Below are 26294 nucleotides of genomic sequence, written 5' to 3' on the forward strand. Positions count from 1 at the left end.
CCTGACGCACCCTTAGCTCTGCCAAACTGCTTCCAGATCCGCTTTCCTGAAAACGGGTCCGAAAATGGGTGTGACCCGAACGCAGGGGTCGAACTGGCTGAGCCGCTACAGAGTTCAGCCACTAGAGGGCAGCATAGAGACACTCCCGAGCGCCCTACTCCTACTTGACAAACAGGTTCACCAAAACGACTCTGCTTTTGCTTGATTGCAAGAAAGCGTTTGACACGATCTGGCCCCAAGGATGGTTTTACAAACTTCGCCCGAGGGGTGAAATAAAATTAAATTAACCGGCGCAGCGCAAAAATCAGAAACAGAAGGACAGAACTCTGTCTAATCCTAAATCCCCACAGCTGCCAGCATCAGAACAGCTCCCAGTGCTACAGGGGACTCAACAGTGCTGGTAGCCCCGTAGGGGATCTCCCATCACAGCCTGAGGAACAGCGACTGACCCTCTCAAATAACTGTCTCTCCTGTGTGGCCTGTAAATAGAGTTTGTACCGTGAATTTCTTGTCGATTGTTAATGCTTTGCAACACCCTAATCCGTCGGGCGAGGACACAAATGTTTGAATACCGCCAACACAGAGAGACACAAAAGGACGCACAACTGCGCGGTGAGATTTCAGCGTTTATTGATCGGCGGCGGCAGGGGGAGGAGGGAGACCGCTAGACGAAGGACCGCCGGAGCAGGGTGGGGGTAGATCTGATCTCGTTGTAGCACCCCTCCTCCTCCTCCTCTCCCCCCCCACCTCTCCTGTGGCCCCATTTCCTCTCGCGGGCGGAGCGGTGGAGCCACAGCACCAGGGCCAGGAGCGCCAGGAGCACCAGGGCCATGCACAGGGTGAGCAGCACCCCCTGGAGGATCCCGGAGGAAGGGCGGGGGGCTGGAACAGGAAATGACATACAGAGAGTGAGGCGGAGCAAGGGGGATGACACCCCATGAGCCAAGGTGTCGGATTGGGCCAGAGAAGGAATGGGGCGGGGCAACGTCAGGAATGACACATTGTCATTGGCTGATCAGTCAATACATCGACCACCTGTGGCAGTCACATTGTCCTGTAAAAACAAATATCTTAGTTCCAGGGTAGAGACAGAACTTCTGGCCTTAGCTTGCTGATATGTAGGACCTAAGCTTGGCTTCTTATTTGACTCGTTGACTTCAGAATTAAATTAAATAACTAAGAGCAGAGGAGACATGAGAACTGCCAGCAGCTCACTGCTGGCAGCCCCACTGGAGACTCAACAGGTGTGAGCCTGGTCAGTACCTGGAGGGGAGACTCCTGGGAAAGCTGAGGCTGCTGCTGGAAGAGGTGTTAGTGGGGCCAGCAGGGGGCGCTCACCCTGCGGTCTGTGTGGGTCCTGATGCCCTAGTATAGTGACGGGGACACTAGACTGTAAACAGGCGCCGTCCTTCAGATGAGACGTCAAACCGAGGTCCTGACTCTCTGTGGTCATTAAAAATCCCAGGGCGTTTCTCGAGAAGAGTAGGGGTGTAACCCTGGTGTCCTGGCCAAATTTCCCCCCTGGCCTTTACCCATCATGGCCTCCTAATAACCCCCCTCTCTGAACTGGCTCCATCACTCTGCTCTCCTCCCCACTGAGAGCTGGGGTGTGGGGAGCAGACTTGCGCCTCATCCAGGTGGGGCTGCGCACTGCTGGGGGTGGAGGGGATCCCCAGGACCTGGAAAGAGCTCTGAGTGGAGGGTCCAGAAAGGCGCTATAGAAGTGTAAGTATTCTTAATCTTATAATTATTATTAGAGAAGTGCTAATTGGAGATTTGTCCCATGCCTGGAGCAGACTATCTGCTCAGTGAAAACAGGGTTACAGTGAGCCAGAGCCTAGCCTACTCTATCACAGCCCCCAGAGCTCAGAAAGAAGAAATCCCAGAGTGTGTCTCACTCAGGGTCTGACCCGAAATGCAGATTAGCTTTTGGAAATGCGTTAGTCAAAACACCAAAGGACTCAACTAAGCTGAAGAGCCGTCTTTAAAAAAAAATGATGCTTATTGCACAGAAGCCTAGTTTGTTTTTTTTACTCGTTAAGATGCTAGCTGACTGGAAGCAGGAAGGTGGTGTGGCTGGTGAGCATTGCTGCCTCACAGTACTGGGACTCCGGGTTCAAATCCGGACCTGGGGGGGGGTTGTCTGTGTGGAGTTTGCATGTTCCTCCGTGTTTGAGTGGGCTGCCTGTGGGCGCTCAGGTTTCTTCCCGCAGTCCAAAGGCATGCTGGGAGGTTAATTAGCTTTGGGGGGGGGAACTGGCCCTGGTGCGTATGTGAGTATCTGTCTGTGTGTGCCCTGCGATGGACAAGCGTCCCATCCAGCGTGTACCCCGCCCTCCGCCCATTGCTCGCTGGGATAGGCTCTGGCTCCCCCTGCAACCCCAAACTGGAACAAGCAGTTCGAAAAACTTGATGGATGGATGGGTAATATAATAATAAACTATTTTATACAGCACATTTAAAGGTGGCTTCTCACAGCGCTTTACATGATGACAACAATAAATAAGACGAATACACCAGATAAAACACAATGACAATACACAGAGGAGACCGTGGATGGTGGTACTAAGAAAAGCAGAGGGGTGAAGAATGGAACCAGTTCAGTAAAGGCTCTTCTGAAGAAGAGGGTTTGGAGTCTGGATTTGAAGGAGTTTAGAGAAGGTGACTCTCTGATCTCCCTGGGGAGAGAGCTCCAGAGCTTGGGGGCATAACAGGAGAAGGCCCTGTCACCCCTACAGTGTAGACAGGGCTTGGGGGGACAGTAAGGATATTTTAATGGATCGGATAGGAGTCTGCCAGTCGCCCTTGGCAAACGAGGAACTGGCAGAGCGTGGATACTCACAGCCGTGAACGGAAAGATGCAGCAGGCAGGCCCCTGTCCCCAGGGGATTTGAGACGGAGCAGCGGTACAGCCCGGCAGTCTGCGAGGAGACGTTGAGGATCCGAACGGTCCCTTTCAGGTCGCCTGGGATGGGTTGGGAATGAAGAAGCAGCAGCAGCACTTGATCAAGTTCATCAAAGCAATTTTAAAAAGCCCCTTTTCGGAGCGCAGTGCCCGTCGCTATGATTGCACGGACAAATCAACAATCGCTCGATGATTTTTTCCAGAGTGCTCCCAGGCATTCTGGGATGTATGTGTTGTTTCTACGGAGATTAAGAATTCTTGGAGCTGGACAGGGACGTGATTTTCTTTACTATGCTGTAATTATTCTACGGTATTATTGCCGTTATTAGATACAGTATTATAATAATAATAATAATTGCTTACATTTATATAGCGCTTTTCTGGACACTCCACTCAAAGTGCTTTACAGGTAATGCGGATCCCCTCCACCCCCAGCAGTGTGTACCCCCACCTGGATGAGGCGCCAGTCCGCTCCCCACACCCCAGCTCTCAGTGGGGAGGAGAGCAGAGTGATGGAGCCAGTTCAGAGAGGGGGGTTATTAGGAGGCCATGATGGGTAAAGGCCAGGGGGGAAATTTGGCCAGGACACCGGGGTAACACCCCTACTCTTCTCCAGAAACGCCCTGGGATTTTTAATGACCACAGAGAGTCAGGACCTCGGTTTGACGTCTCATCAGAAGGACGGCGCCTGTTTACAGTCTAGTGTCCCCGTCACTATACTGGGGCATTAGGACCCACATGGACCACAGGGTGAGCGCCCCCTACTGGCCCCACTAACACCTCTTCCAGCAGCAGCCTCAGCTTTCCCAGGAGTCTCCCCCTCCAGGTACTGGCGGGGTCCCACCTGCTGAGTCTCCAGTGGGGCTGCCAGTTGTGAGTTGCATGGTGATATGGCTGCTGGCCATATCAGATCAGTCTAATTAAGATCAGGAATCGCTCATCTTTCCCAGACAGCAATGGTCAGGTCAGATGATCTCCGGTCTGACTTCAAACTACCAATCTCCAAGCTGTGGCAATTGCTATAGTGTCATATTCAGTATTCGAACCTGGGTGTGCGCTACCTCTCTCGTTATGTCCTGTCCTGTCCAAACATTCGGTTCACATGCTTCGAGCACGTGACTCCACTGACATTTCATTTTTCTAACGGAAAGCTGCCAAATAGGTTCAACCAGCTAGGTTCAACCAGCGCGCTTGGAAAGCTTGTAACGTTCTGGCCTTGCCGACATGGCCACCATCTCGTTCCAGACCCCTGCCACTCTTCACGTACAGCCCCCTTTTGTTTCCCGCCCCCAGTACATGGCATATTTTCCTTTTCCCCCACTTTGTATCCCCTTGGTTCAGTTGTATAAACAACTCAGGAGTGACAAAGACCTTTTATGGCCAGCAGCCATATCACCCTGCAACTCCCCACTGGCAGCCCCACTGGAGACTCAGCAGCTGTGAGCCTGGCCAGTACCTGGAGGGGAGACTCCTGGGAAAAACTAAGGTTGCTGCTGGAAGAGGTGTTAGTGGGGGCAGCAGGGGGCGCTCACCCTGCGGTCTGTGTGGGTCCTGATGCCCCAGTATAGTGACTGTAAACAGGCGCCGTCCTTCGGATGAGACGTAAAACCGAGGTCCTGACTCTCTGTGCTCATTAAAAATCCCAGAGTGTTCCTCAAGAAGAGTAGGGGTGTTACCCCGGTGTCCTGGCCAAATTTCCCCCCTGGCCTTTACCCATCATGGCCTCCTAATAACCCCCCTCTCTGAACTGGCTCCATCACTCTGCTCTCCTCCCCACTGAGAGCTGGGGTGTGGGGAGTGTTCTGGCGCACTATGGCTGCCGTCGCATCATCCAGGTGGGGCTGCACACTGGTGGTGGTGGAGGGGAGACCCCATTAACTGTAAAGCGCTTTGAGTGGAGCGTCCAGAAAAAGCGCTATATAAGTGTAAGCAATTATTCTTATTATTTTAGGACTGGAAATCTCCTTTCAAGAGTGTAGGACTTTTTGGTTTCAGACCCACTATAGAGCTGAGCTGGTTCCAATCGGCTGTCTTTTTTCTGTTTGTTTTTTTTAAAGCAACGTGGCGTTTGTATCCTCCTAAGGGGAGATCGCGATCCTAACATTCCCCCCAACGGCTGCGTGTTCTTACCTTCCTTGTTAACGGGCAGAGAAACGTGTTCGGGTTCCAGCTTGTCCCAGCTCATCTGCGGAGTGGGCACCCCCTCGTCCACATAACAAGACAGAGTCACACTGCCTCCTTCGTCCGGGTGGCCATCCGGGAGACAGTGGGGGGTTGAGGGGGGCGCTGGGGGAGGAAAAATCGTTGAGCGTGCTGTCGGAACTTCTCACAGGCGCAACTGCAATTTGCAACGACCGGTTTTTCAGATTCCGGAAATGGAGGGGCATCATGGGAATGTCTGGCTACTGCGGTGGGACTGGAGAGCCGGGCGAGAGGCAGCCGAGTCAAGAAAACCTCAAGTAGCACACGGGAAATAACCCAGCGCTGTGGGCTTCTGGGACCAGGCTGAGCAAGGGGAGCACACACACACACACTCAGTAGTCCCAAGTCAGACCAGCTGTGATTGATGTTCAGGAGCTGTGTCGTCGCTGGCTGCCCCACTGGAGACTCAGCAGGTGGGAGCCTGGCCAGTACCTGGAGGGGGAGACTCCTGGGAAAAGCTGAGGCTGCTGCTGGAAGAGGTGTGAGTGGGGTCAGTCGGGGGCGCTCACCCTGTGGTTTGCGTGGGTCCTACTGTCCTCTACAGTCTCAACACAATTCCTCATTACCCTAACTCCTGCCAAAATTCTGCACGCGGCGTTCTATCCTGGAACAGCCCTGCTCTCTGAAGGCACACTACCTGGATGGGAGACCTCCTGGGAAAAACTAAGGTTGCTGCTGGAAGAGGTGTTAGTGGGGGCCAGTAGGGGGCGCTCACCCTACGGTCTGTGTGGGTCCTGATGCTCCAGTATAGTGACGGGGGACACTAGACTGTAAACAGGCGCCGTCCTTCGGATGAGACGTCAAACCGAGGTCCTGACTCTCTGTGGTCATTAAAAATCCCAGGGTGTTTCTCGAGAAGAGTAGGGGTGTTACCCCGGTGTCCTGGCCAAATTTCCCCCCTGGCCTTTACCCATCATGGCCTCCTAATAACCCCCCTCTCTGAACTGGCTCCATCACTCTGCTCTCCTCCCCACTGAGAGCTGGGGTGTGGGGAGCGGACTGGCGCCTCATCCAGGTGGGGGTACACACTGCTGGGGGTGGAGGGGATCCCCATGACCTGTAAAGCGCTTTGAGTGGAGGGTCCAGAAAAGCGCTATATAAGTGTAAGCAGTTATTATTATTATTATTATTATTACTCGAGCTTAAACTGAGAATATGGTAGTTGCATGCTCTTTACTCATCCCTAAAAAGACATTCATTGAAATGTCTTTGTCTGACCCAGTGCACTCTGTAATTCATATGAGTGATGTATGGTACCAAGTAATCATTGATTAGATATCCAGTCCAGGGATATTTAGATTTGGTAGCTGCCTGGTTCTGTGAAACGCATCGATTTCTTTGATTGATCTGGCCCTAAATTTAAACACTATTGATTTGGAGACGTACTGTATACAGTGGCTCTCTGCTCTCTATTATTGAGAAACTCCCCAATTAAACAGGAAAGGAGACAACCTCATATAACCAAATACGTTATATTCTGGGTAAATCTAAAATATTGTCATTTTACACAGTTGCACAGTATAAAAAGTCATCAATAAATGAACAAATTCAAGCAGAACGGTCACATTTATTCACACCTCTACGTATAAGGGTCTCTAGGGGTTCATGATTTGGGGGGTATTAGAGGAGGTAACACACACACAGAAGACATTCCCCAATTCCAGAAGGCAACCAGTCGTTATCGTGGTTGTCAGAGAGCTCTCTGAAGGTCACGGGCAAATGCTAACTAACCTCCACAAGCTGGGAGGCGTTTGTAAAAGAATCCACAAAAAGCTGGACACAACATCTTCCACTGTAGTTACAGTAGTTACCAGGAAATGTAAAGATCATGTCCCTGCACTAACCTGGTACGTGCCGTAACTGAAAGATGGGGGATTTAATCCAATAGCTGGGCTCAGATTAAATCCACAAGCAGGCAGGTGAAAGTCAAACTCAAGGAAGTCGCTCACGACCAGAAACCAATGGGTCTGAAGGACATGGAGAGCTTCGACTTGGAGGGAAAGTTGATCAATTTCTCCTGCGAAGTGTCAGCCACTCGCACTACGGGAGGAGTCTTGGCAGTGTAAGCCCTGCCAGAGGAGGATTTACAAAACACCAACACGGATTGCAGCGCTGTGCATCACAGCACTGACATGCAGCTCCCAGCCCACAGCAAGATCCAGAAGTCATGGTCAAAGAGCAGGCCGGGGTCTAGCTGGGATCACAAGAGGTCGCCAACGTGAAGGAAATCTGGAAGCGTGGTCGAGGGTACGAGGGCAAGGGTCAGTACACAACGGGCTGATACTAGGAGACGAGCCGAGGTTGTAAGAGAAGCTGGAAAATGCTTGTGGGTGAAGACAAGCAGTGATATGGGAAACTCTGGTGACTCAAGGGGATAAACTCGATGACTGAGCGCTGAACTGGGGGATGAAGCAAGACTTTAATACCAGAGACCATGGATAATGAAGAGAGTACTTAATTCGAGGCAAGTGTAACTGATCATTTCTCATTCCACGTACAGACAGCTCCAGTAGCATTCCCCCCTATGTTGAGATGCGGCATTTGGGAGTACGAGCTGGAAATTACTCTGGGATCACATGTAGCCTATACGAGATAACTCCAAAGGCAACAGTTGGAGATCTCCAGCACAGACGGGCTCTTTCACTATAAGGAGTCTTAATAATAATCTTTCATGGTCAGGTGGCAAGGAATAAGCCTAATCCCAGAGTGAACCTCAAAATATTAAATAATAATTGCTTACACTTATATAGCGCTTTTCTGGACACTCCACTCAAAGCGCTTTACAGGTAATGGGGATCCCCTCCACTACCACCAATGTGCAGTATCCACCTGGATGATGCGACGGCAGCCATAGTGCGCCAGAACGCTCACCACACATCAGCTCTCAGTGGGGAGGAGAGCAGAGTGATGGAGCCAGTTCAGAGATGGAGATTATTAGGAGGCCATGATGAGTAAGGGCCAATGGGAAATTTGGCCAGGACACTGGGGTAACACCCCTACTCTTTTCCAGAAACACCCTGGGATTTTTAATGACCACAGAGAGTCAGGACCTCGGTTTTACGTCTCATCCTAAGGACTGCGCCTGTTTACAGTCTAGTGTCCCCGTCACTATACTGGGGCATTAGGACCCACATAGACCACAGGGTGAGCGCCCCCTGCTGGTCCCACTAACACCTCTTCCAGCAGCAACCTTAGTTTTTCCCAGGAGTCTCCCCTCCAGGTACTGACCAGGCTCACACCTGCTGAGCAACTGCCAGTTGTGAGTTGCAGGGTGATATAGTATTCAAATTTGCCTAAATAAAATTTGAATCACAATTTTAACGTCTTATGGTCACATGCCATGAAAAAGGAACTTTGAGACATGCTGAGTAGGGTTTGGTGCAAGAACAGTGAGGCTCATGTGGAGAAAACACTCATGCTCATTGCCATATATTGCCTGAGGTCCGTTATGTTTTGTATGGATCCTGGAGCTCGTCAGGATAAGGGAAAATCATGAACTTGAACAGATATCCGGACATTCCGTTTCCTCTTGGTAAGTTTGCTTGAACTTGGCCAAAAAACAGACATTCCCGCATGACAGTGGTCCAAAGCATGCACGGAAATTGACAAGGGCATGGTCAACTGCAGACCAGCGTTATCAGTTGGCCATCTCAGTTGCCACACTTCTTTAATCCAACCAAATCTTCGGGATTCTGACTCGAGAAGGTCGATCACAGACTGAAGCCGATGGATCCCAGTGAAGTGGAGAAACTCTTCATGGAGGGGGGGGGGCTTGAGTGGTGATCAATTTCTGCTGTGAAGTGCCAGAGGAGGCTTCTAGCAAGTGTAAGTCCTGCCGGAGGAGGATTTACAAAATACTTAACTACAGAGGTGTGAAGAAATATGACCCTTCTGGATTCCCCACTCCCCCAACTTGCTCTGGACAGGAGGATTACAACCACAGGACCCTTACAGATTTCCTTCAGCAAGACCCAATCTTGTCGATATTTCTGCGCAGCGCGGTGTTCTTAATCGGTTCGGGGGGATGAACAGATCCGCAGGGCACTGTACGGACAAGCAGGGGTATTCAGGGAGGAGGGCAAAGGAAAAACAAAAGGAGGAGGAGGAGGAGGAGAATTACCAAGGACCGTCAGGCTCAGCTCCCCGATCCCTGGGGACCCGGGTTCTGGAGGGTTGCTCACCACACAGCGGTACGTTCCTGCGTCAGAGAGCCGCGTGCCGTTCAGGATGATGTCGGCGCTCCACGGCAGAGCGACGAAGCCTACGCGACCGGCGAAGGCAGGGCTCTCAATCACTTCCCTGTGATCGTACACTATTACCTAGGAGAGAGGGGGGTAGAGGGGGGGGTCAGACCGGTTTACAGGAGGACTAGATGAGACCCTTGGACCCCTTAACTAATCATTCTGATCCAAATAACACACGCCCAGAAAACACAAAAGGTTGGACTCATTCACACCTCTGTAGTTAAGCATTTTGTAAATGCTCCTCTGGCAGGGCTTACACTTGCTGGACATCTCCTGAAGTATTGTGACGTTTTGGCGCCTCACAGGAGAAAATGTAGGGAATGTTCGGTTAGCGAATGACCTTCTTGGGTCTGAACATCGGTGATTCAGTTAGCATGAGGTGTGGGGACGGAGATGGCCTCCCCTCTCTTGCAATATAGCTCATAACCTCAGAGGATCCGTCCAGTCCCAGAGCACTAGTGCAAATGGTAGCACTGATAATAATGGTGCTTTAAAAATGCAAAAAAAAGTGCCTCGGCTCAATAGTTAGCCGCAGGACGGCGTTTTAGGTTTCTCGGTATGCTGGAGCACAATGATCACTGTGTGGAACTTGATCAAAATTAATTTCGCCTTTCTCCTACAGCTGTGCGTCTTTGTTGAACTCCATTCTTCTGCTGGAAGAGGTGTTAGTGGGACCAGTAGAGGGCGCTCACCCTGCGGTCTGTGTGGGTCCTAATGCCCCAGTATAGTGACGGGGGACACTAGACTGTAAACAGGTTCTGTCCTTCAGATGAGATGTAAAACTGAGGTCCTGACTCTCTGTGCTCATTAAAAATCCCAGGGCGTTTCTCGAGAAGAGTAGGGGTATTACCCCGGTGTCCTGGCCAAATTCCCCCCTGGCCTTTACCCATCATGGCCTCTTAATAACCCCCCTCTCTGAACTGGCTCCATCACTCTGCTCTCCTCCCCACTGAGAGCTGGGGTGTGGGGAGCGGACTGATGCCTCATCCAGGTGGGGGTACACACTGCTGGGGGTGGAGGGGATCCCCATGACCTGGAAAGAGCTCTGAGTGGAGGCTCCAGAAAGGCGCTATAGAAGTGTAAGCAGTTCTTATTATCAATCTGTCGAGACCCGTCCTACCTGCGAGGGAGAGCTGGGGTCGGAGAGTGGGGCGACCGTCCAGATGATGTTGAGACGGCTGAGGGGGGCCATGGTGAGGAAGGAACAGGGTAGCACCACGGAGTCCCCGCGCACCACTTCCACGCTCGTTTCCCGGACTGTAACCCTCACACCGCCCCCTGCAGGAGGGGCAGATGAAATCACGTTAACATTCACGAGAGAAGACCAGCCGGCCCATTTTAGATCTAGAAGCCTCTTGACCCGCGGATCTCACCCCACCACTTCGTGACAGAAGCCAAGGTATCTGCTTCAGCAGCAGGGCTGGGTCACTTGTTCCACACCTCCACCTCCCTTTGTGTAACCCTGCTGAACTGTGGGAGCTTAATCACAGCTCCCCGTCTGCTGTTATAGTGACTGTTACTACCCCGGTGGAACGTACCAATTAAGCACATGGCCAATAAGCTGATCCCTTTCCTGCCTGTGGACACCCTTTCCAATCAGTCAATCAGGGCAGGTGTGTCCAATTTACTGCAGTGAGGGAAGAGGCTTTAACTTAGCCTCAGCTTGTTCCATCACAAGGACTCTCCCTTCCGACTAAAGAGACTCAGTTCCTTTGGCCTGTCAGTGTGGGACACTCCCTTCCGACTAAAAAGTCAGTTCCTCCAGTCTGTCAGTGTGGGACACTCCCTTTAGACTAAAGAGACTCAGTTCTTTCAACCTGTCAGTGTAGGGACACTCCCTTCAGACTAAAGAGACTCAGTTCCTTCAGCCTGTCAGTGTGGGACACTCCCTTTAGACTAAAGAGACTCAGTTTCTTCAGCCTGTCAGTGTGGGACACTCCCTTCAGACTAAAGAGACTCAGTTCCTCAAAGAGAACAGTTCCTGCTGCAGACACAGAGCCCCTTCCTGGACCAGGACTGGACACCCCTGCTGCAGAAACACTGACCCCCTCCTGGACCAGGACTGGACACCCCTGCTGCAGACACACTGACCACCTCCTGGACCAGGACTGAACACCCCTGCTGCAGACACACTGACCACCTCCCAGACCAGAACTGGACACCCCTGCTGCAGACACACTGACTCTTCCTGGACCAGGACTGGACACCCCAGCTGCAGACACAGAGTCCCTTCCTGGACCAGAACTGGACAGCCCTGCTGCAGACATAGAGCCCCTTCCTAGCCCAGGACTGGACACCCCTGCTGCAGACACAGCGCCCCCTACTGAACCAGGACTGGACACCCCTGCTGCAGACACAGTGCCCCCTCAGTAATATGATGCAAAACCATAAATACTCGTTTTTTTTTTCAGTTAACAACTGAATCTCTTGATAATAAGTTCCATTGTGCTTTATTTGGGCAGATCAAGGCTGCGGGCTGTCTGTCTCGCCTCTCTCGGCCCCGGTTTGAGGCGAGGTGTCATGTCTGATTAACTACGGACGGCACTGACCGTTTCCCACACAGACACAGACAGCGAGCCGCGGGGCGCCAAGTTAAATTAATGAGACCGAGAGAGAGAGAGAGAGACTGTGAGTGTGGGGGGGATCGAGAAATAATGAGATATTCACAACGCGACCGCTTTTCCACGGCGCGCCTCGCCTCCCAGCCGGTTAGAACCGACGAATTTGACGTCTTTTTTCCCCCATTGTCGAGTCGTTCTGGGCGCTTGCCAATCGCCGGCTGGGTTTGTGAAACCAACCGCCCCTCTGGAGGTCTTCACGAACCTTGGAAATAATTATAAACCCCCCCGAAAACACACGAAAAGTAGTCGCGAGAAAAGACAGGAGAAATTAAGAGATCGGATCAGGCGGGAGGCTACTGATCCAAGTTTTATGTTTGAATACATATACGGTATCTATCTGAGCGACAGTGTGCTGTTCGAAAGACGTTGATAACATTTGGAAATAGATTTAAATGCGCAGTTTGGAGCATTTTGGAGATCGGACCAAGCCACGTTAAGCGAAGAAGAGAAAGAACTGCTCGATTCTCAGTGAGATTTGCTCATTTTTTAATTCGGTCTGGGGCAGGACTGGAAAAGCCTGCCCACCCCTGGGTGTACACTGGAAACGCCCAAGAGCACTTCCGAGACACCCCTTTCACCAAGCTGGGATCACTGGCAGCCGGAGGGACCTGCTTACAATGCCTGTGAACGTGGAGAGCAACATGCAAACTCCACCCAGAAGGTGGTTAAGTCCAGAATCGAACCCAGGCCCCAGGAATAGCAGTTCTATCCAAGATGCACCCCCTGTTTGCCAACATAAATTAACTCAACAAGCTTATGCAGGGTCCACAACAAGGTCACGAGAATTGTTTTGGCATTGTCTCACCAGCTGTGCTCCTGCACAGTTCTGTAGCGCAAATGACAAACAAAAACAACTAAACTGACTTGTTTTTTTGAAGCTGTTAGCTGCTATATTTCATTGATGCTGCGTCTCAGGAATGAAGAGACGTGCTCATTAATTCATCCGTTCATTTAGGTATTATCGCACCACCATGGCCCTTTCAATAAGTTTCTCCAATTCAGAGTCACGTGTGGGGCCGGAGGGCCTATCCCAGCAAGCAACAGGATGAAGGCAGGGTACACCCTGGACGGGACGCCAGTCCATCACAGGACGGACACACACACACACACACACACACACACACACGGTCAGATAGTTCTGAGAGCCCTGAAACACACACACTTGGTCAGATAGTTCTGAGAGCACTGAAACACACACACACACAGTCAGATAGTCCTGAGAGCCCTGAAACACACACACACACACACACACTCAGATAGTCCTGAGAGCCCTGAAACACACACACACACACGGTCAGGTAGTCCTGAGAGCCCTGAAACACACACACACGATCAGATAGTTCTGAGAGCCCTGAAACACACACACACACACACACACACACGGTCAGATAGTTCTGAGAGCACTGAACACACACACACACACACACAGTCAGATAGTCCTGAGAGCCCTGAATCACACACACACACGGTCAGATAGTCCTGAGAGCCCTGAAACACACACACACGCACACACACACACACACACACACACACACACACACGGTCAGATAGTTCTGAGAGCCCTGAAACACACACACTTGGTCAGATAGTTCTGAGAGCACTGAAACACACACACACACAGTCAGATAGTCCTGAGAGCCCTGAAACACACACACACACGCACACACACACACAGTCAGATAGTCCTGAGAGCCCTGAACACACACACACACACACACACACACACACACACACACGGTCAGGTAGTCCTGAGAGCCCTGAAACACACACACACACGGTCAGATAGTTCTGAGACCCTGAAACACACACACTTGGTCAGATAGTTCTGAGAGAACTGAAACACACACACACAGTCAGATAGTCCCGAGAGCCCTGAAACACACACACACACACACACACACTTGGTCAGATAGTTCTGAGAGCACTGAACACACACACACACACACACACACACACACACTTGGTCAGATAGTCCCGAGAGCTCTGAAACACACACACACACACACCCACACTTGGTCAGATAGTCCTGAGAGCCCTGAAACACACACACACACACACCCACCCCAGAAGCCAGTTAACCCATCAGCCCACCAGCGTGTCTTTTGGACTGTGGGTAAAAACCTGGAGCAGCCGGAGAAAACCCACACAAACCCAGGGAGAACATGCAAACTCCACCCAGACAGCACCTCCCGGATCTATTCAGTATAAATCCTATAATACTATACCAGTATTATTCCTTTCAATGTACCCCCAATAAAATAATCCCTGAATGTGTTAACCAGCCCAGGATGGCTGCCCTTCCTCGGAGCGGAATGGAATCTAACCCCTTATTCCATCCCCCACCTACACACTACCAGCACAATCCCAACCGGAGCAGCACGGTGTCCGGACCTGGGTGACGACGACGATCCCCCACACTCACCCTTCCGAAGAAAGGAGTTCGCCAGGCACGCCGTCCAGAGCAGTAACTTTCTGAGGGCACCCATTGTCACCCGGCTCCGTCCTCTTCCTCTGGCTGGTGCTGTCGGGAGTGTGTCCCGATCCGATCCACAGGGTGGGAGGAACAGAGCTGCGGATTGACCTGGGTGAACAGGCACGCACGCGCACACACACACACACACACACACACACACGGTCAGATAGTCCTGAAACACACACACACACGGTCAGATAGTCCTGAGAGCCCTGAAACACACACACACACACACACGGTCAGATAGTCCTGAGAGCCCTGAAACACACACACACACCCGCACCCCCACACTTGGTCAGATAGTCCTGAGAGCCCTGAAACACACACACACACACACACACATGGTCAGACAGTCCTGAGAGCCCTGAAACACACACACACTCGGTCAGATAGTCCTGAGTGCCCTGAAACACACACACACTCTCTCTCTCTCTCTCTCTCCCTCTCTCTCTCTATCTCTCTCGTTCCAGCCTGTCTGTCCCCCCCAAGCCCGTCTACACTCTGGGGGCGACAGGGTCTTCTCCTGCTGCACCCCAGAGCTCTGGAGTTCTGTCCCTAAGGATATCGGAGAGCAACCTTCTCTAAACTCCCTCAAATCCAGACTCACAGCTTCTTCTCCTTCAGAAGGGTTTTGATTTAACGGGCTCTGCGTCTGTCCCTCTGCTTTTCCGACTGTATCCCAAAACCTCATTGTAATTGTCTAATCCTGCAGTCTCCTCTCACTGTGTCCTTACTGTAAAGTACCTTTCAGAAGCCACTTTTAAAGTTTTATTACCAGTATAGGCGCGAGATCAGGGTCTTCTCCTGCTGCGCCCCAGAGCTCTGGAGTTCTGTCCCCAAGAGTAGCAGAGAGTCACCTCCCCTGAGCGCTTTCGAATCCAGACTCCAAACCTTCTTCTCCTTCAGAAGGGTTTGATCTAACTGGCTCTGCATCTATCCCTCTGCTTTCCTGCTGTATCCCAAAACCTCATTGTAATTGTCTAATGCTGCAGTCTCCTCTCACGGTGTGCCGTTTTCTCACTGTAAAGAGCTCCTAGTAGCCACTTAATGTGGCACTGCATAAATAAAAGTTTCTTATTGATGCTCCTGGTAGGCTCCTGTAAAGAAACGGTATTCCTTCTGGTTTCTTATTCCATCTTCCTTTGTGCGAGAAACAAAGTCCAATAAATATTGCTAGGGCCAGGTCAGCTCACCCCATTGTGCCTTGAAAGATAATAATAATAATAATAATAATAATAATAATAATAATAATAATAATAATAATAATAATCATTTTCTGGACCCTCCACTCAGAGTTCTGTACAGGTCATGGGGATCCCCTCCACCCCCAGCAGTGTGTACCCCCACCTGGCTGAGGCGCCAGTCCGCTCCCCACACCCCAGCTCTCAGTGGGGAGGAGAGCAGAGTGATGGAGCCAGTTCAGAGAGGGGGGTTATTAGGAGGCCATGATGGGTGAAGGCCAGGGGGGAAATTTGGCCAGGACACCGGGGTAACACCCCTACTCTTCTCGAGAAACACCCTGGGATTTTTAATGACCACAGAGAGTCAGGACCTCGGTTTGACGTCTCATCTGAAGGACGGCGCCTGTTTACAGTCTAGTGTCCCCTGTCACTGTACTGGGGCATCAGGACCCACACGGACCGCAGGGTGAGCGCCCCCTGCTGGCCCCCACTAACACCTCTTCCAGCAGCAGCCTCAGCTTTCCTGAGCTCCAGTGGGCTGCCTTCGGACTGTGGGAGGAAACCCTTACAGCCGAAACGTTGTGTTTTCTCTCTTCTCCGTTCAGCAGGGAATAAACCTATTTCTTGTCCCTTGAAGAGAGACAGGTTATGGCGTAGCACAGGACACCTATTTGAGGATTTTGGAATAATGGAAACTCCGGCAGAACAAGGACATTGGTTGCTACATAAGAGGGGCTCCAACCCCTCCACAACTCGAGAATCAAAACCGAATAATCATGACCAAGGCATCGTTTTTTTTGTTTACACTGAATCTAGTGTGAGGTCTGACAAGATGGCGGCTCTTATCTGAACTACATTACCCAGGAGGCAGTGGGGGGGGGAGGTGGCTTTCATCTTCTGGTTAAAGGAGAACTTCCTAGAAAATTATAATACTATATATCAACAGCAAGATCAGACACAAATAAAGGCTGGGTCATTAAACGTCTTTAATCTTGTTTTAGAAGCAGCATCAGGAAGACCTCCTTACACATGGCGGCAGGCTGCTGCAACTTTAAAAGTGAGAACACAGGAAAGTTTTGAAATGTGAGGAGTTCATCTAGCCCGTCGACCTCGTTCAGAAGTGAGGAGCTGGTTGGTCTCATCCAGCTTGTTCCACGCCCCCACCACCCTCTGTGCAAAGACAGCGGCCTCCTGTTCTGAACGGAGGATCTCGTCAGGCTGCGTCTTGGAAGAAAAACCGAGGGACCGGCTTCAACGGCATTGCTGGGCGTCCTGTTCCATCCTCCCGCACCCCTCTGTGTAAAGGAGTGGCTCCTGCTGCGATCAGAGGTTCTCGCCCGGGAGTTTCCTGGAGTAAGCCAGGGCAGCGGTCTCAACAGCACGGCTGAGAAGCTTGCTCCCTGCTCCCACCACCCTTTGTGCAGGGGGGGGGGCGGCTTGTGCCTTGCTCCCACCACCCCATTTCCTCCTGTTCCGCTGGGAGGATCTGGACCAGCTGCGTCTCGCAAGACGCGAGCGTCTCTTCTTCTAAGCTCTGAACGCAAAATCTCTGCTACGTCCATCTCTTGTGTTGCATCTTCTTACTTGAGAGAGCAACTGTGATCACATGGCTCAACGGTTCTTTTTTAGGGGGACCGTCGCGAGCCAGATGCAAGACTCGTTGCACAGTAAAGAGCTCAGATTTCTCGGTGCCAACACGTGGCAGCGTCCTATGGCGCAGAAGCGTTTTCGGGAAAACAGGACGCCTAAACCAGCACAGCCAGTTCCAATTCCGCACCTACACCGGGGAGCTACAGAGTTCGAGCCGATCCCACTGCTGACACCAGTAAGGATGTCTCGGAGGGACCTACGGGTTCCGCACTGGAGTTCCTGCCACCCAGGCGGATTCGGGGTTTGACTCGCGGCTGGGCTCTGGGAGACGCGCCAATGGGGGGTCCCCCCCACCCCCCACCCAAACGCCGAAGTGAATCCGACCCGCCCTGCTCCTGCACCCCCCCACCTCCCCGGCCTGCAACGTTGCAGGTTTCTCCAACCGGGTAGACTGGGCCAGGTCCAGTCCCTCGAACCCACTCTGCCTCCGGTGAAGGGCACGGGGGCCCGGTCTCGACAGCGCCACCTTGTGGATGGCAGTGGAATTGCGGCGAACGTCATCATCATCATCATCATCATCAGCAGCAGCACCAGTGCGATTCCTAGGCTTGAACCGGATAGGGGCAGAGGGGCCCTACAGCCCCCCAGGGGCCCGGTCGCGCAGGTGCGCGGCGTGGTGCTTCTTCAGGCACACCAGGCGCATGAAGGCGTCATCATCATCATCATCAGCAGCAGCAGCGCGATTCCTAGGCTTGAACCGGATAGGGGCGGAGGGGCAGAGGGGCCCTACAGCCCCCCAGGGGCCCGGTCGCGCAGGTGCGCGGCGTGGTGCTCCTTCAGGCACACCAGGCGCATGAAGGCGTCATCAGCAGCAGCAGCAGCAGTGCGACTCCTAGGCTTGAACCGGATAGGGGCGGAGGGGGGGGGCCCCTACCGGCCCCCCGGGGGCCCGGTCGCGCAGGTGCGCGGCGTGGTGCTTCTTCAGGCACACCAGGCGCATGAAGCGCGTGCCGCACTGGGCGCAGCCGTAGGGCCGCTCGCCCGTGTGGATGCGCTGGTGGGTCTTCAGGCTGTTGGACTGGTTGAAGCGCTTGCCGCAGTAGGGGCAGCCGTAGGGCCGCTCGCCCGTGTGGATGCGCAGGTGGCGCTTCAGGTTGCGCAGGTGGCCGAAGGCCTTGCCGCACAGGCCGCAGGGGTGGGGGCGCTCGCCCGTGTGCACCCGCAGGTGGGTCTTCAGGCTGTCCGGGTGCAGGAAGCCCTTGCCGCACTGGGGGCAGATGTTGGGCCTGGCGGGGGCGGCCGGGGGGGCGGGGGCGGTCCGGAAGCTCCTGGTGACGCCGTGGATCTGCTGGTGGGTCCGCAGGCGGCTGAGCTGGCCGAAGAGCTTCCCGCACAGGGCGCAGGGGAACGGGCCGGCCCCGGATCCGGCTTCGGCCCGCCGCTGGGGCCCCGGGACCCCCGGCGGGCCCCCCCGGCAGGTCCCGCATTCCAGGCAGGACTCCCCGGCGATCGGTTCCCCTCTCCCTCCCGTCCGGCCCAGAAACCCCAACGGCCCGATCTGCTGGTTCTGATCCGGCTCCAGGCCGCCGCCACCCTGGGGCTCGGTCTCCTCTTTGATGCGGACAGGATCCGGCTCTGGATGCGCACCGGGGGCCCCGGAGCAGGGCTGCGGGATTCTCTCGCCGGGCCCGCTGGGGTTCGAACGGAGGGGCTGTGGCTCGCCGTGATCCGACCAAAACCCGATGCCCTGCTCCTTCAGTACCTCTTGGTCCTGCCCTGTGGTCACCACAGTTCCTGCTGGGCTGCAACGCTGTGGTTGGAGACCAGTGTGGCTGCTAGCCCCCTCTAGACCGTGCCCATATCCCAGCGCGTTGAGTCTCTGGGTCACATTCCCGGTTCCTGGTTCTCCGACGCACGCGGACCGCGGTTCACCGATCTCCTCCTCACTCCGGGGCCCCAGCCACTCCTTCTCGCTCTCCGGCGGCACAGGGTGGGGATCCTGCCTCAGACTGGGGACCCACAGCCCCTCGCAGCCCGGCTGCTCGGCTGGGGCCCGTCCAGCGTCGTCACCGGGGCCTAGGGACGCCGAGGAGAGAGGTCAGGGGTCAGGGGTCAGGGGTCAGGGGTCAGGGGTCAGGGGTCACAGGTGGCCAATAGGAAGGTGTCAGGAAAGCAGAGCAGTTCAAACTGGAGGAGGTGGTACAAATAAGCGAGTTCGGCGACTTAGACCGAAGAAGAGGCCATATATTCCCTTCTCTATGGGATATCGAGAGGAAACCCACACGAACTACTGGAGAACGTGCAAACTCCACCCAGACAGCCCCTCAGGAAGTGAATCCAGGGCCTTGGAATCCCAGTTATCCTCGGAAATATTCCTCGGACCCAGGCCGCAACCCTCCCAGCAGTGAAATCTTATCTTTAGCCGCTAATAATAATAATAATAATAATAATAATTAATTATTGCTTACACTTCTTTAGCGCTTTTCTGGACACTCCACTCAAAGCGCTTTACAGGTCATGGGGATCCCCTCCACCCCCAGCAGTGTGTACCCCCACCTGGATGAGGCGCCAGTCCGCTCCCCACACCCCAGCTCTCAGTGGGGAGGAGAGCAGAGTGATGGAGCCAGTTCAGAGAGGGGGATTATTAGGAGGCCATGATGGGTAAGGGCCAATGGGAAATTTGGCCAGGACGCCGGGGTAACACCCCTACTCTTTTCGAGAAACACCCTGGGACCACAGAGAGTCAAGACCTCAGTTTTATGTCTAATCCAAAGGACGGCGCCTGTTTACAGTCTAGTGTCCTCCGTCACTATACTGGGGCATTAGGACCCACACAGACCGCAGGGTGAGCACCCCCTGCTGGCCCCACTAACACCTCTTCTAGCAGCAGCCTCAGCTTTCCCAGGAGTCTCCCCTCCAGGTACTGACCAGGCTCCCACCTGCTGAGTCTCCAGTGGGGCTGCCAGTGGTGAGCTGCAGGGCGATAGAGCAGCTGGAATCGGAATATTCCCGATTCAGGGAATCACAATAGCAGACAATGGGAAAAAAAACATTTCGGATCCGAAACTTGATCAATTTTCCTTGCACCAGCTCAAAGGCCCAAGTAGCACTTAACACGCGGTGCAAACTGAACTGTGCCTGCTCTCGTCATCAAACACGTGCTCAGGACGTTCGTTAGTTAAATTCCTCTTACTTTTGCCAGAAGTCAACAGCCCTCCTTCAGGATCGCCGCTGTCGGACTCCTCTTCCAGGTCCTCTTCTTTGAGAAGGAGAGACTCTTCCAGATCTGCAGCCTGGGACAGAAGAGCACGTTTTACTCTGACAAAATCAGCCAACAAAGATCAGGGCCCTGTGACCAGTCCAGATCGCACTTCATAATATATCAAGTCTGGATCCTTTGCCAATTATACCCAGCGGCCATATCACCCTGCAGCTCCCCGCTGGCAGCCCCACTGGAGACTGAGCAGGTGGGAGCCTGGCCAGTACCTGGAGGGGGAGACTCCTGGGAAAAGCTGAGGCTGCTGCTGGAAGAGGTGTTAGTGGGGCCAGCAGGGGGCGCTCACCCTGCGGTCTGTGTGGGTCCTGATGCCCCAGTATAGTGACGGAGACACTAGACTGTAAACAGGCGCCGTCCTTCGGATGAGACGTCAAACCGAGGTCCTGACTCTCTGTGGTCATTAAAAATCCCAGGGTGTTTCTCGAGAAGAGTAGGGGTGTTACCCCGGTGTCCTGGCCAAATTTCCCCCCTGGCCTTTACCCATCATGGCCTCCTAATAACCCCCCTCTCTGAACTGGCTCCATCACTCTGCTCTCCTCCCCACTGAGAGCTGGGGTGTGGGGAGCGGACTGGCGCCTCATCCAGGTGGGGGTACACACTGGTGGTGGTGGAGGGGATCCCCATGACCTGGAAAGACCTCCGAGTGGAGAAGCAATAGAGCTGAAGAGGTTTCTGTTTATGTGCCGACAGTGGAAGGGACAATAATCATGAGATCAGAGCAGTGCAGACGCTCTGAGTTCAGGGGCTTTGGCACCCCTGGGTCCTTATCCACACCTGGGGTGCTGTCCGTGTGGAGTTTGCATGTTCTCCCTGGCCTCCATTAAAGGAGAGTGGCACTGTAGGTACAGTGGTTTGGCACTGCTGCCTGGCAGTGCTGGGGCCCCCTAGGGGAAACATCCTGACTCGGGGGTGCTGTCTGTGTGGAGTTTGCATGTTCTCCTTCGGTTCGCAAGGGTCTCCTGCAGGTGCTCTCGCGTTCCAAAGACCTGCTGGGAGGCGAAGTGGCTTCTGGGAAAACTGGCCCTGGTGTGTCCGTGTGTCTGCCCTGTGATGGACTGGCGTCCCATCCAGGGCGTGCCCTGCCTTGTGCCTACTGCTTGCTGGGATAGACTCCAGCTCCACGTCTGTTCTGATCACGTACCTCCTGTTTAATGGTCTCGGCACGCTGGTCGGCAACCCCATCCATGAAACCAGCAGGATAGAGATCAGCCATGTCCTCTTCAGCTGCAACGGAGGCGGTGTCTCTATCCCCAGCAGCCCCCACGCTCCTGTCGTCCGTGCCTGTGGACAGAAAGAATAATAATAATTGCTTACACTTATATAGCGCTTTACAGGTAATGGGGTCTCCCCTCCACCCCCAGCAGTGTGTACCCCCACCTAGATGAGGCGCCAGTCCGCTCCCCCCACACCCCAGCTCTCAGTGGGGAGGAGAGCAGAGTGATGGAGCCAGTTCAGAGAGGGGGGTTATTAGGAGGCCATGATGGGTAAAGGCCAGGGGGGAAATTTGGCCAGGACACCGGGGTAACACCCCTACTTTTCTCGAGAAACACCCTGGGGTTTTTAATGACCACAGAGAGTCAGGACCTCGGTTTTATGTCTCATCCGAAGGACGGCGCCTGTTTACAGTCTAGTGTACCCCGTCACTATACTGGGGCATCAGGACCCACACAGACCGCAGGGTGAGCGCCCCCTGCTGGCCCCACTAACACCTCTTCCAGCAGCAGCCTCAGCTTTCCCAGGAGTCTCCCCTCCGGGTACTGGCCAGGCTCCCACCTGCTGAGTCTCCAGTGGGGCTGCCAGTTGTGAGTTGCAGGGTGATATGGCTGCTGGCTGATAATGAGTCTGAGAATGACGACTCAGAAGCGCGACCAGAAGGCACGTCTTTGCACTAAGGGTGGCGGGGAGAGGGAACAGGCCGGCCTGCCATGTTTTCATAAGCCCCCCTGAGATCCTCAGCTCATGGCACTTGCTGGTCTACAGAGATCTGCATGGAGTACTGACACACAGAAGACATGATGGATGGATTAATACTCGTATTCATTTCTTTCCTTTTTTTAAAATTCTATAACGTTAGCATGCCCAAAGGGGTTGGGCAGCCAGTTGCCCTTGGACCCCCTAGAGGTTTTTTTTCTCCTTGTTAAGACTGTTTTAGTTCCTCTCCTCCGTTGTCTTCTGGTCTTTTCTGTTCTGTCTTCACAAAATGTGTGGTCCCTTGCATTGTTAAGCGCCCTGGGGCAACCGTGTTGTGTGCTATATAAAAATAAACCGAAGCGAATCGAGCGCTTTACACGAAGGGTGGTGGGAGGGTGGAACAGGCTGCCCACAACGTCGGGCTTCTTCTGAGAAAATCAGCGAACCACCAGACCCCACGGTTTATTAGACAGGCCGAAAGGGTGGGGTGGGCTCGGCGTGACTCCAAAAAAAAAAAGACTTGAGCCGAGTCCGATCTGAGAAACCCCCCCACCCGTCTTGATCAAACCCACAAAACCAGTTCGCTTATCTGCGATGTAGGGAAATAACAGGAGAGACGGGGCGGGCTGGCAGAAGGGCCAAAGATGAATAAAACACGACGCAGATAACGACCGGACGAACGGGCGGAGAGGAGGGGGACCCATGATAACGCCCCGTCTCTGAACTGCCCGGGGTTTGAATGAAAGGACCGGGAGAGATCCGGGTTTTCACCCGTGAAGGCGATCTTACCGGCAACGGGGCGCCGGCAGACAACCTCCCCCGCCTGCCCCACCGCCGCCGCGCTCTGCCACAGCTGCAGGCGCCACCTCAGGGTGTCGTTTTCCTCCTTGATTCGCGCGATCTGGACCTCGAAGTCGGCGAAACTGCCCCGGACGAGCTCGGTTATCTCGCACACGGCGGCCCGGACGAGGATCTCCAGGACGGAGGCCAGCTGGGTGTGAAACGCTGCGGCGGTATCCGACATCCTTGCTGGGAAATCCGGGCCGAGCCCAAGTTCCCCCCCCGCCCTCCTTCTCCTCTTCCTCTTGTTTGAGCTTTTATGCTTTTCAACGCTCCAGCTGTTTCTGGGCTTAGGAGGGGAGCCGCTTCTGCATCGTCACCCAGTGTTTCTTTATGGTCGGCCGGCGCCTCCGCGGCCGTGGCCAGTGCGCATGTCCGTGGCTGTGGGCGGCCTAGCGCGACTCCGCCGCGCCGCCTCCTGGGCGCCCGGCCGTGTCCGCAAAGAGACGCCAAGCGGAAAACAGTAGTTTTGATTAATTTTTGGTCGGCGTGAATAGCCGCAGTTCTTTTGAAGGTTCCCCATCTCTCCTTGTCGCGACGTGACGGTTAATTCCCCTTACAAACGCGCCCCCCCCACATCTCTCACAAAACCGGACGCGCAGGGCAGGCGGTCCGATTTTTATCGAATTAAAAGTCCCAACCCGCCGAAAGTTCATCAAATAATCATGAGATTTATACTTCGACACAAGCCTGAGGCGACCATTTAGTGCGTCTGACATGTGAAAGACGGCCGATAGTCTTTTAAGTACGAGTAACTCATGGGGCGGCACAATATTTTGGCTTTCAAATTCCCCAAACTGAGCAATGTCTACCTGCAGGAAACATCGAAATTCCTTTACTCTCCACAAGTACAGTGACCACTGCGATATTATATAATATATAAGTTTATATATTATATAATAATAATAAAAAAACTTTATTTTATACAGCGCCTTTAAAGGTGGCTTCTCAAAGCGCTTTACAGGATGACAACAACAATAAATAAAAATAATACACAAGATAAAACACAATTTCAATATATAGAGGGAACCGATATTCAGCTGAAGAAGAGAATCACGGTTTTTCAGAGTTATAATTCAGAACTTGTTCTGAGTTGAAACGTTTCTTCGGCTGAAATTGTAAATGGTTTCATTTTGCGAACCATTTTCATTTTTGAATACAAGTCAGTGTGCTCAATGTTTAATCCCCCGCAATATAACATAAGTTTCGCGAGCCTGTTGTGTTTTCGTCTAAATAAACTCTGAAACGTTGAAGAACAGGTTATTTTTGTGTATGAATGCGCTGGAAATTACATTTCTAGGGGATATTTTCTCTTCATTAAATGATGGATTTTTTTTTTTTCTGTAGAGACAATTCGTTCGCAAAAAAAACCCAGTATAGACCTTTAATAAAAAGACACTTTTAAAAAGCATGACGACAAATAACGTACGTAATGAATTCCGGCTTAAACTCTCATACTGAAAACATTCTAGTGAAACCTGATGTCTGTCAATATGAACATTAAATGAACTGGATTACTCTATTTAGAAGTGTGACTAAATTCATTACAATCCGCCATGTAACAGGTAAAACCTTTTTATTTTTCACACCTGACACTTCAGAGATGTGACTGCTCTTAACAAGAACAGTCGAATTCAACGACTCTCCACCCCCTGTTGTTTCATATAGAAACGGACATAGTGGCACTTCGGACAGCCAGATGGAGATTATTTAGGTCAATGGGAAATTTTGCTTCTTTTGTTTTGAAAGGGATATTTTTTCTTCAGGGGGTGGTAGCACCATGTGCCTATGGGACCAGGGGTGAAGGACAGCGAGTCACAGGGACAGGGGGTGAAGGACATAGTCACAGGGATAGGGGGTGGACAGTGAGTCACAGGACAGGGGGTGAAGGACAGAGAGTCATAGGGACGGGGGGAAGGAGAGAGTCACAGGGACAGGGGATGAAGGACAAAGAGTCACAGGACAGGGGGTGAAGGACAGGGATTCACAGGGACAGGGGGTGAAGGACAGAGTCAAAGGACAGGGGCTGAGGGACAGTGAGTCACAGGACAGGGGGTGAAGGACAGAGTCACAGGGACGGGGGTGAAGGACAGAGTCACAGGGACAGGGGCTGAGGGACACTGAGTCACAGGACAGGGGGTGAAGGACAGAGTCACAGGGACAGGGGGTGAAGGACAGAGTCAAAGGACAGGGGCTGAGGGACACTGAGTCACAGGACAGGGGCTGAGGGACAGTGAGTCACAGGACAGGGGATGAAGGACAGAGTCACAGGGACAGGGGGTGAAGGACACTGAGTCACAGGGACAGGGGATGAAGGACAGAGTCACAGGGACAGGGGATGAAGGACAGTGAGTCACAGGACAGGGGATGAAGGACAGAGTCATAGGGACTGGGGGTGAAGGACAGAGTCAAAGGACAGGGGCTGAGGGACACTGAGTCACAGGACAGGGGGTGAAGGACAGAGAGTCACAGGGACAGGGGGTGAAGGACAGAGAGAAATAGGGACAGGGGGAAGGACAGAGTCACAGGGACAGGGGCTGAGGGACAGTGAGTCACAGGACAGGGGATGAAGGACAGAGTCACAGGGACAGGGGGTGAAGGACACTGAGTCACAGGACAGGGGATGAAGGACAGAGTCACAGGGACAGGGGCTGAGGGACACTGAGTCACAGGACAGGGGATGAAGGACAGAGTCACAGGGACAGGGGGTGAAGGACAGAGTCACAGGGACAGGGGATGAAGGACAGTGAGTCACAGGACAGGGGATGAAGGACAGAGAGTCACAGGGACAGGGGGTGAAGGACAGAGAGTCACAGGACAGGGGATGAAGGACAGAGAGTCACAGGACAGGGGATGAAGGACAGAGAGTCACAGGGACAGGGGCTGAGGGACACTGAGTCACAGGACAGGGGGTGAAGGACAGAGTCACAGGGACAGGGGGTGAAGGACAGAGAGTCACAGGACAGGGGGTGAAGGACAGAGAGTCACAGGGACAGGGGCTGAGGGACACTGAGTCACAGGACAGGGGGTGAAGGACGGAGGCACAGGGA

General features: G+C 53.2%; 2 protein-coding genes across 2 annotated transcripts; both read right to left on the minus strand.

The window, feature by feature from the left end:
• Positions 1 to 613: 613 nt before the first annotated feature.
• On the minus strand, positions 614 to 15649 carry LOC102697719 (immunoglobulin superfamily member 11). Its single transcript, XM_069180559.1, has 7 exons — positions 15221 to 15649; positions 14395 to 14553; positions 10472 to 10629; positions 9228 to 9426; positions 5036 to 5191; positions 2843 to 2965; positions 614 to 882 (listed from the first exon to the last, which is right to left on the minus strand). The coding sequence occupies exons 2-7, from the start codon at positions 14456 to 14458 to the stop codon at positions 665 to 667; spliced, it is 918 nt and encodes a 305-aa protein (XP_069036660.1). The 5' UTR covers positions 14459 to 14553; positions 15221 to 15649; the 3' UTR covers positions 614 to 664.
• Positions 15650 to 17779: 2130 nt separating this feature from the next.
• LOC102698519 (zinc finger protein GLI4-like) lies at positions 17780 to 23742 on the minus strand. The gene is made up of 4 exons (XM_015338891.2): positions 23194 to 23742; positions 21635 to 21774; positions 20410 to 20509; positions 17780 to 19292 (listed from the first exon to the last, which is right to left on the minus strand). Exons 1-4 carry the CDS (start codon positions 23426 to 23428, stop codon positions 18109 to 18111), a joined length of 1659 nt encoding a protein of 552 aa, XP_015194377.1. The 5' UTR covers positions 23429 to 23742; the 3' UTR covers positions 17780 to 18108.
• Positions 23743 to 26294: the final 2552 nt, after the last annotated feature.

The sequence above is a fragment of the Lepisosteus oculatus genome, chromosome 18 (genome assembly GCF_040954835.1).
Source record: "Lepisosteus oculatus isolate fLepOcu1 chromosome 18, fLepOcu1.hap2, whole genome shotgun sequence".
NCBI lineage: Eukaryota > Metazoa > Chordata > Actinopteri > Semionotiformes > Lepisosteidae > Lepisosteus > Lepisosteus oculatus.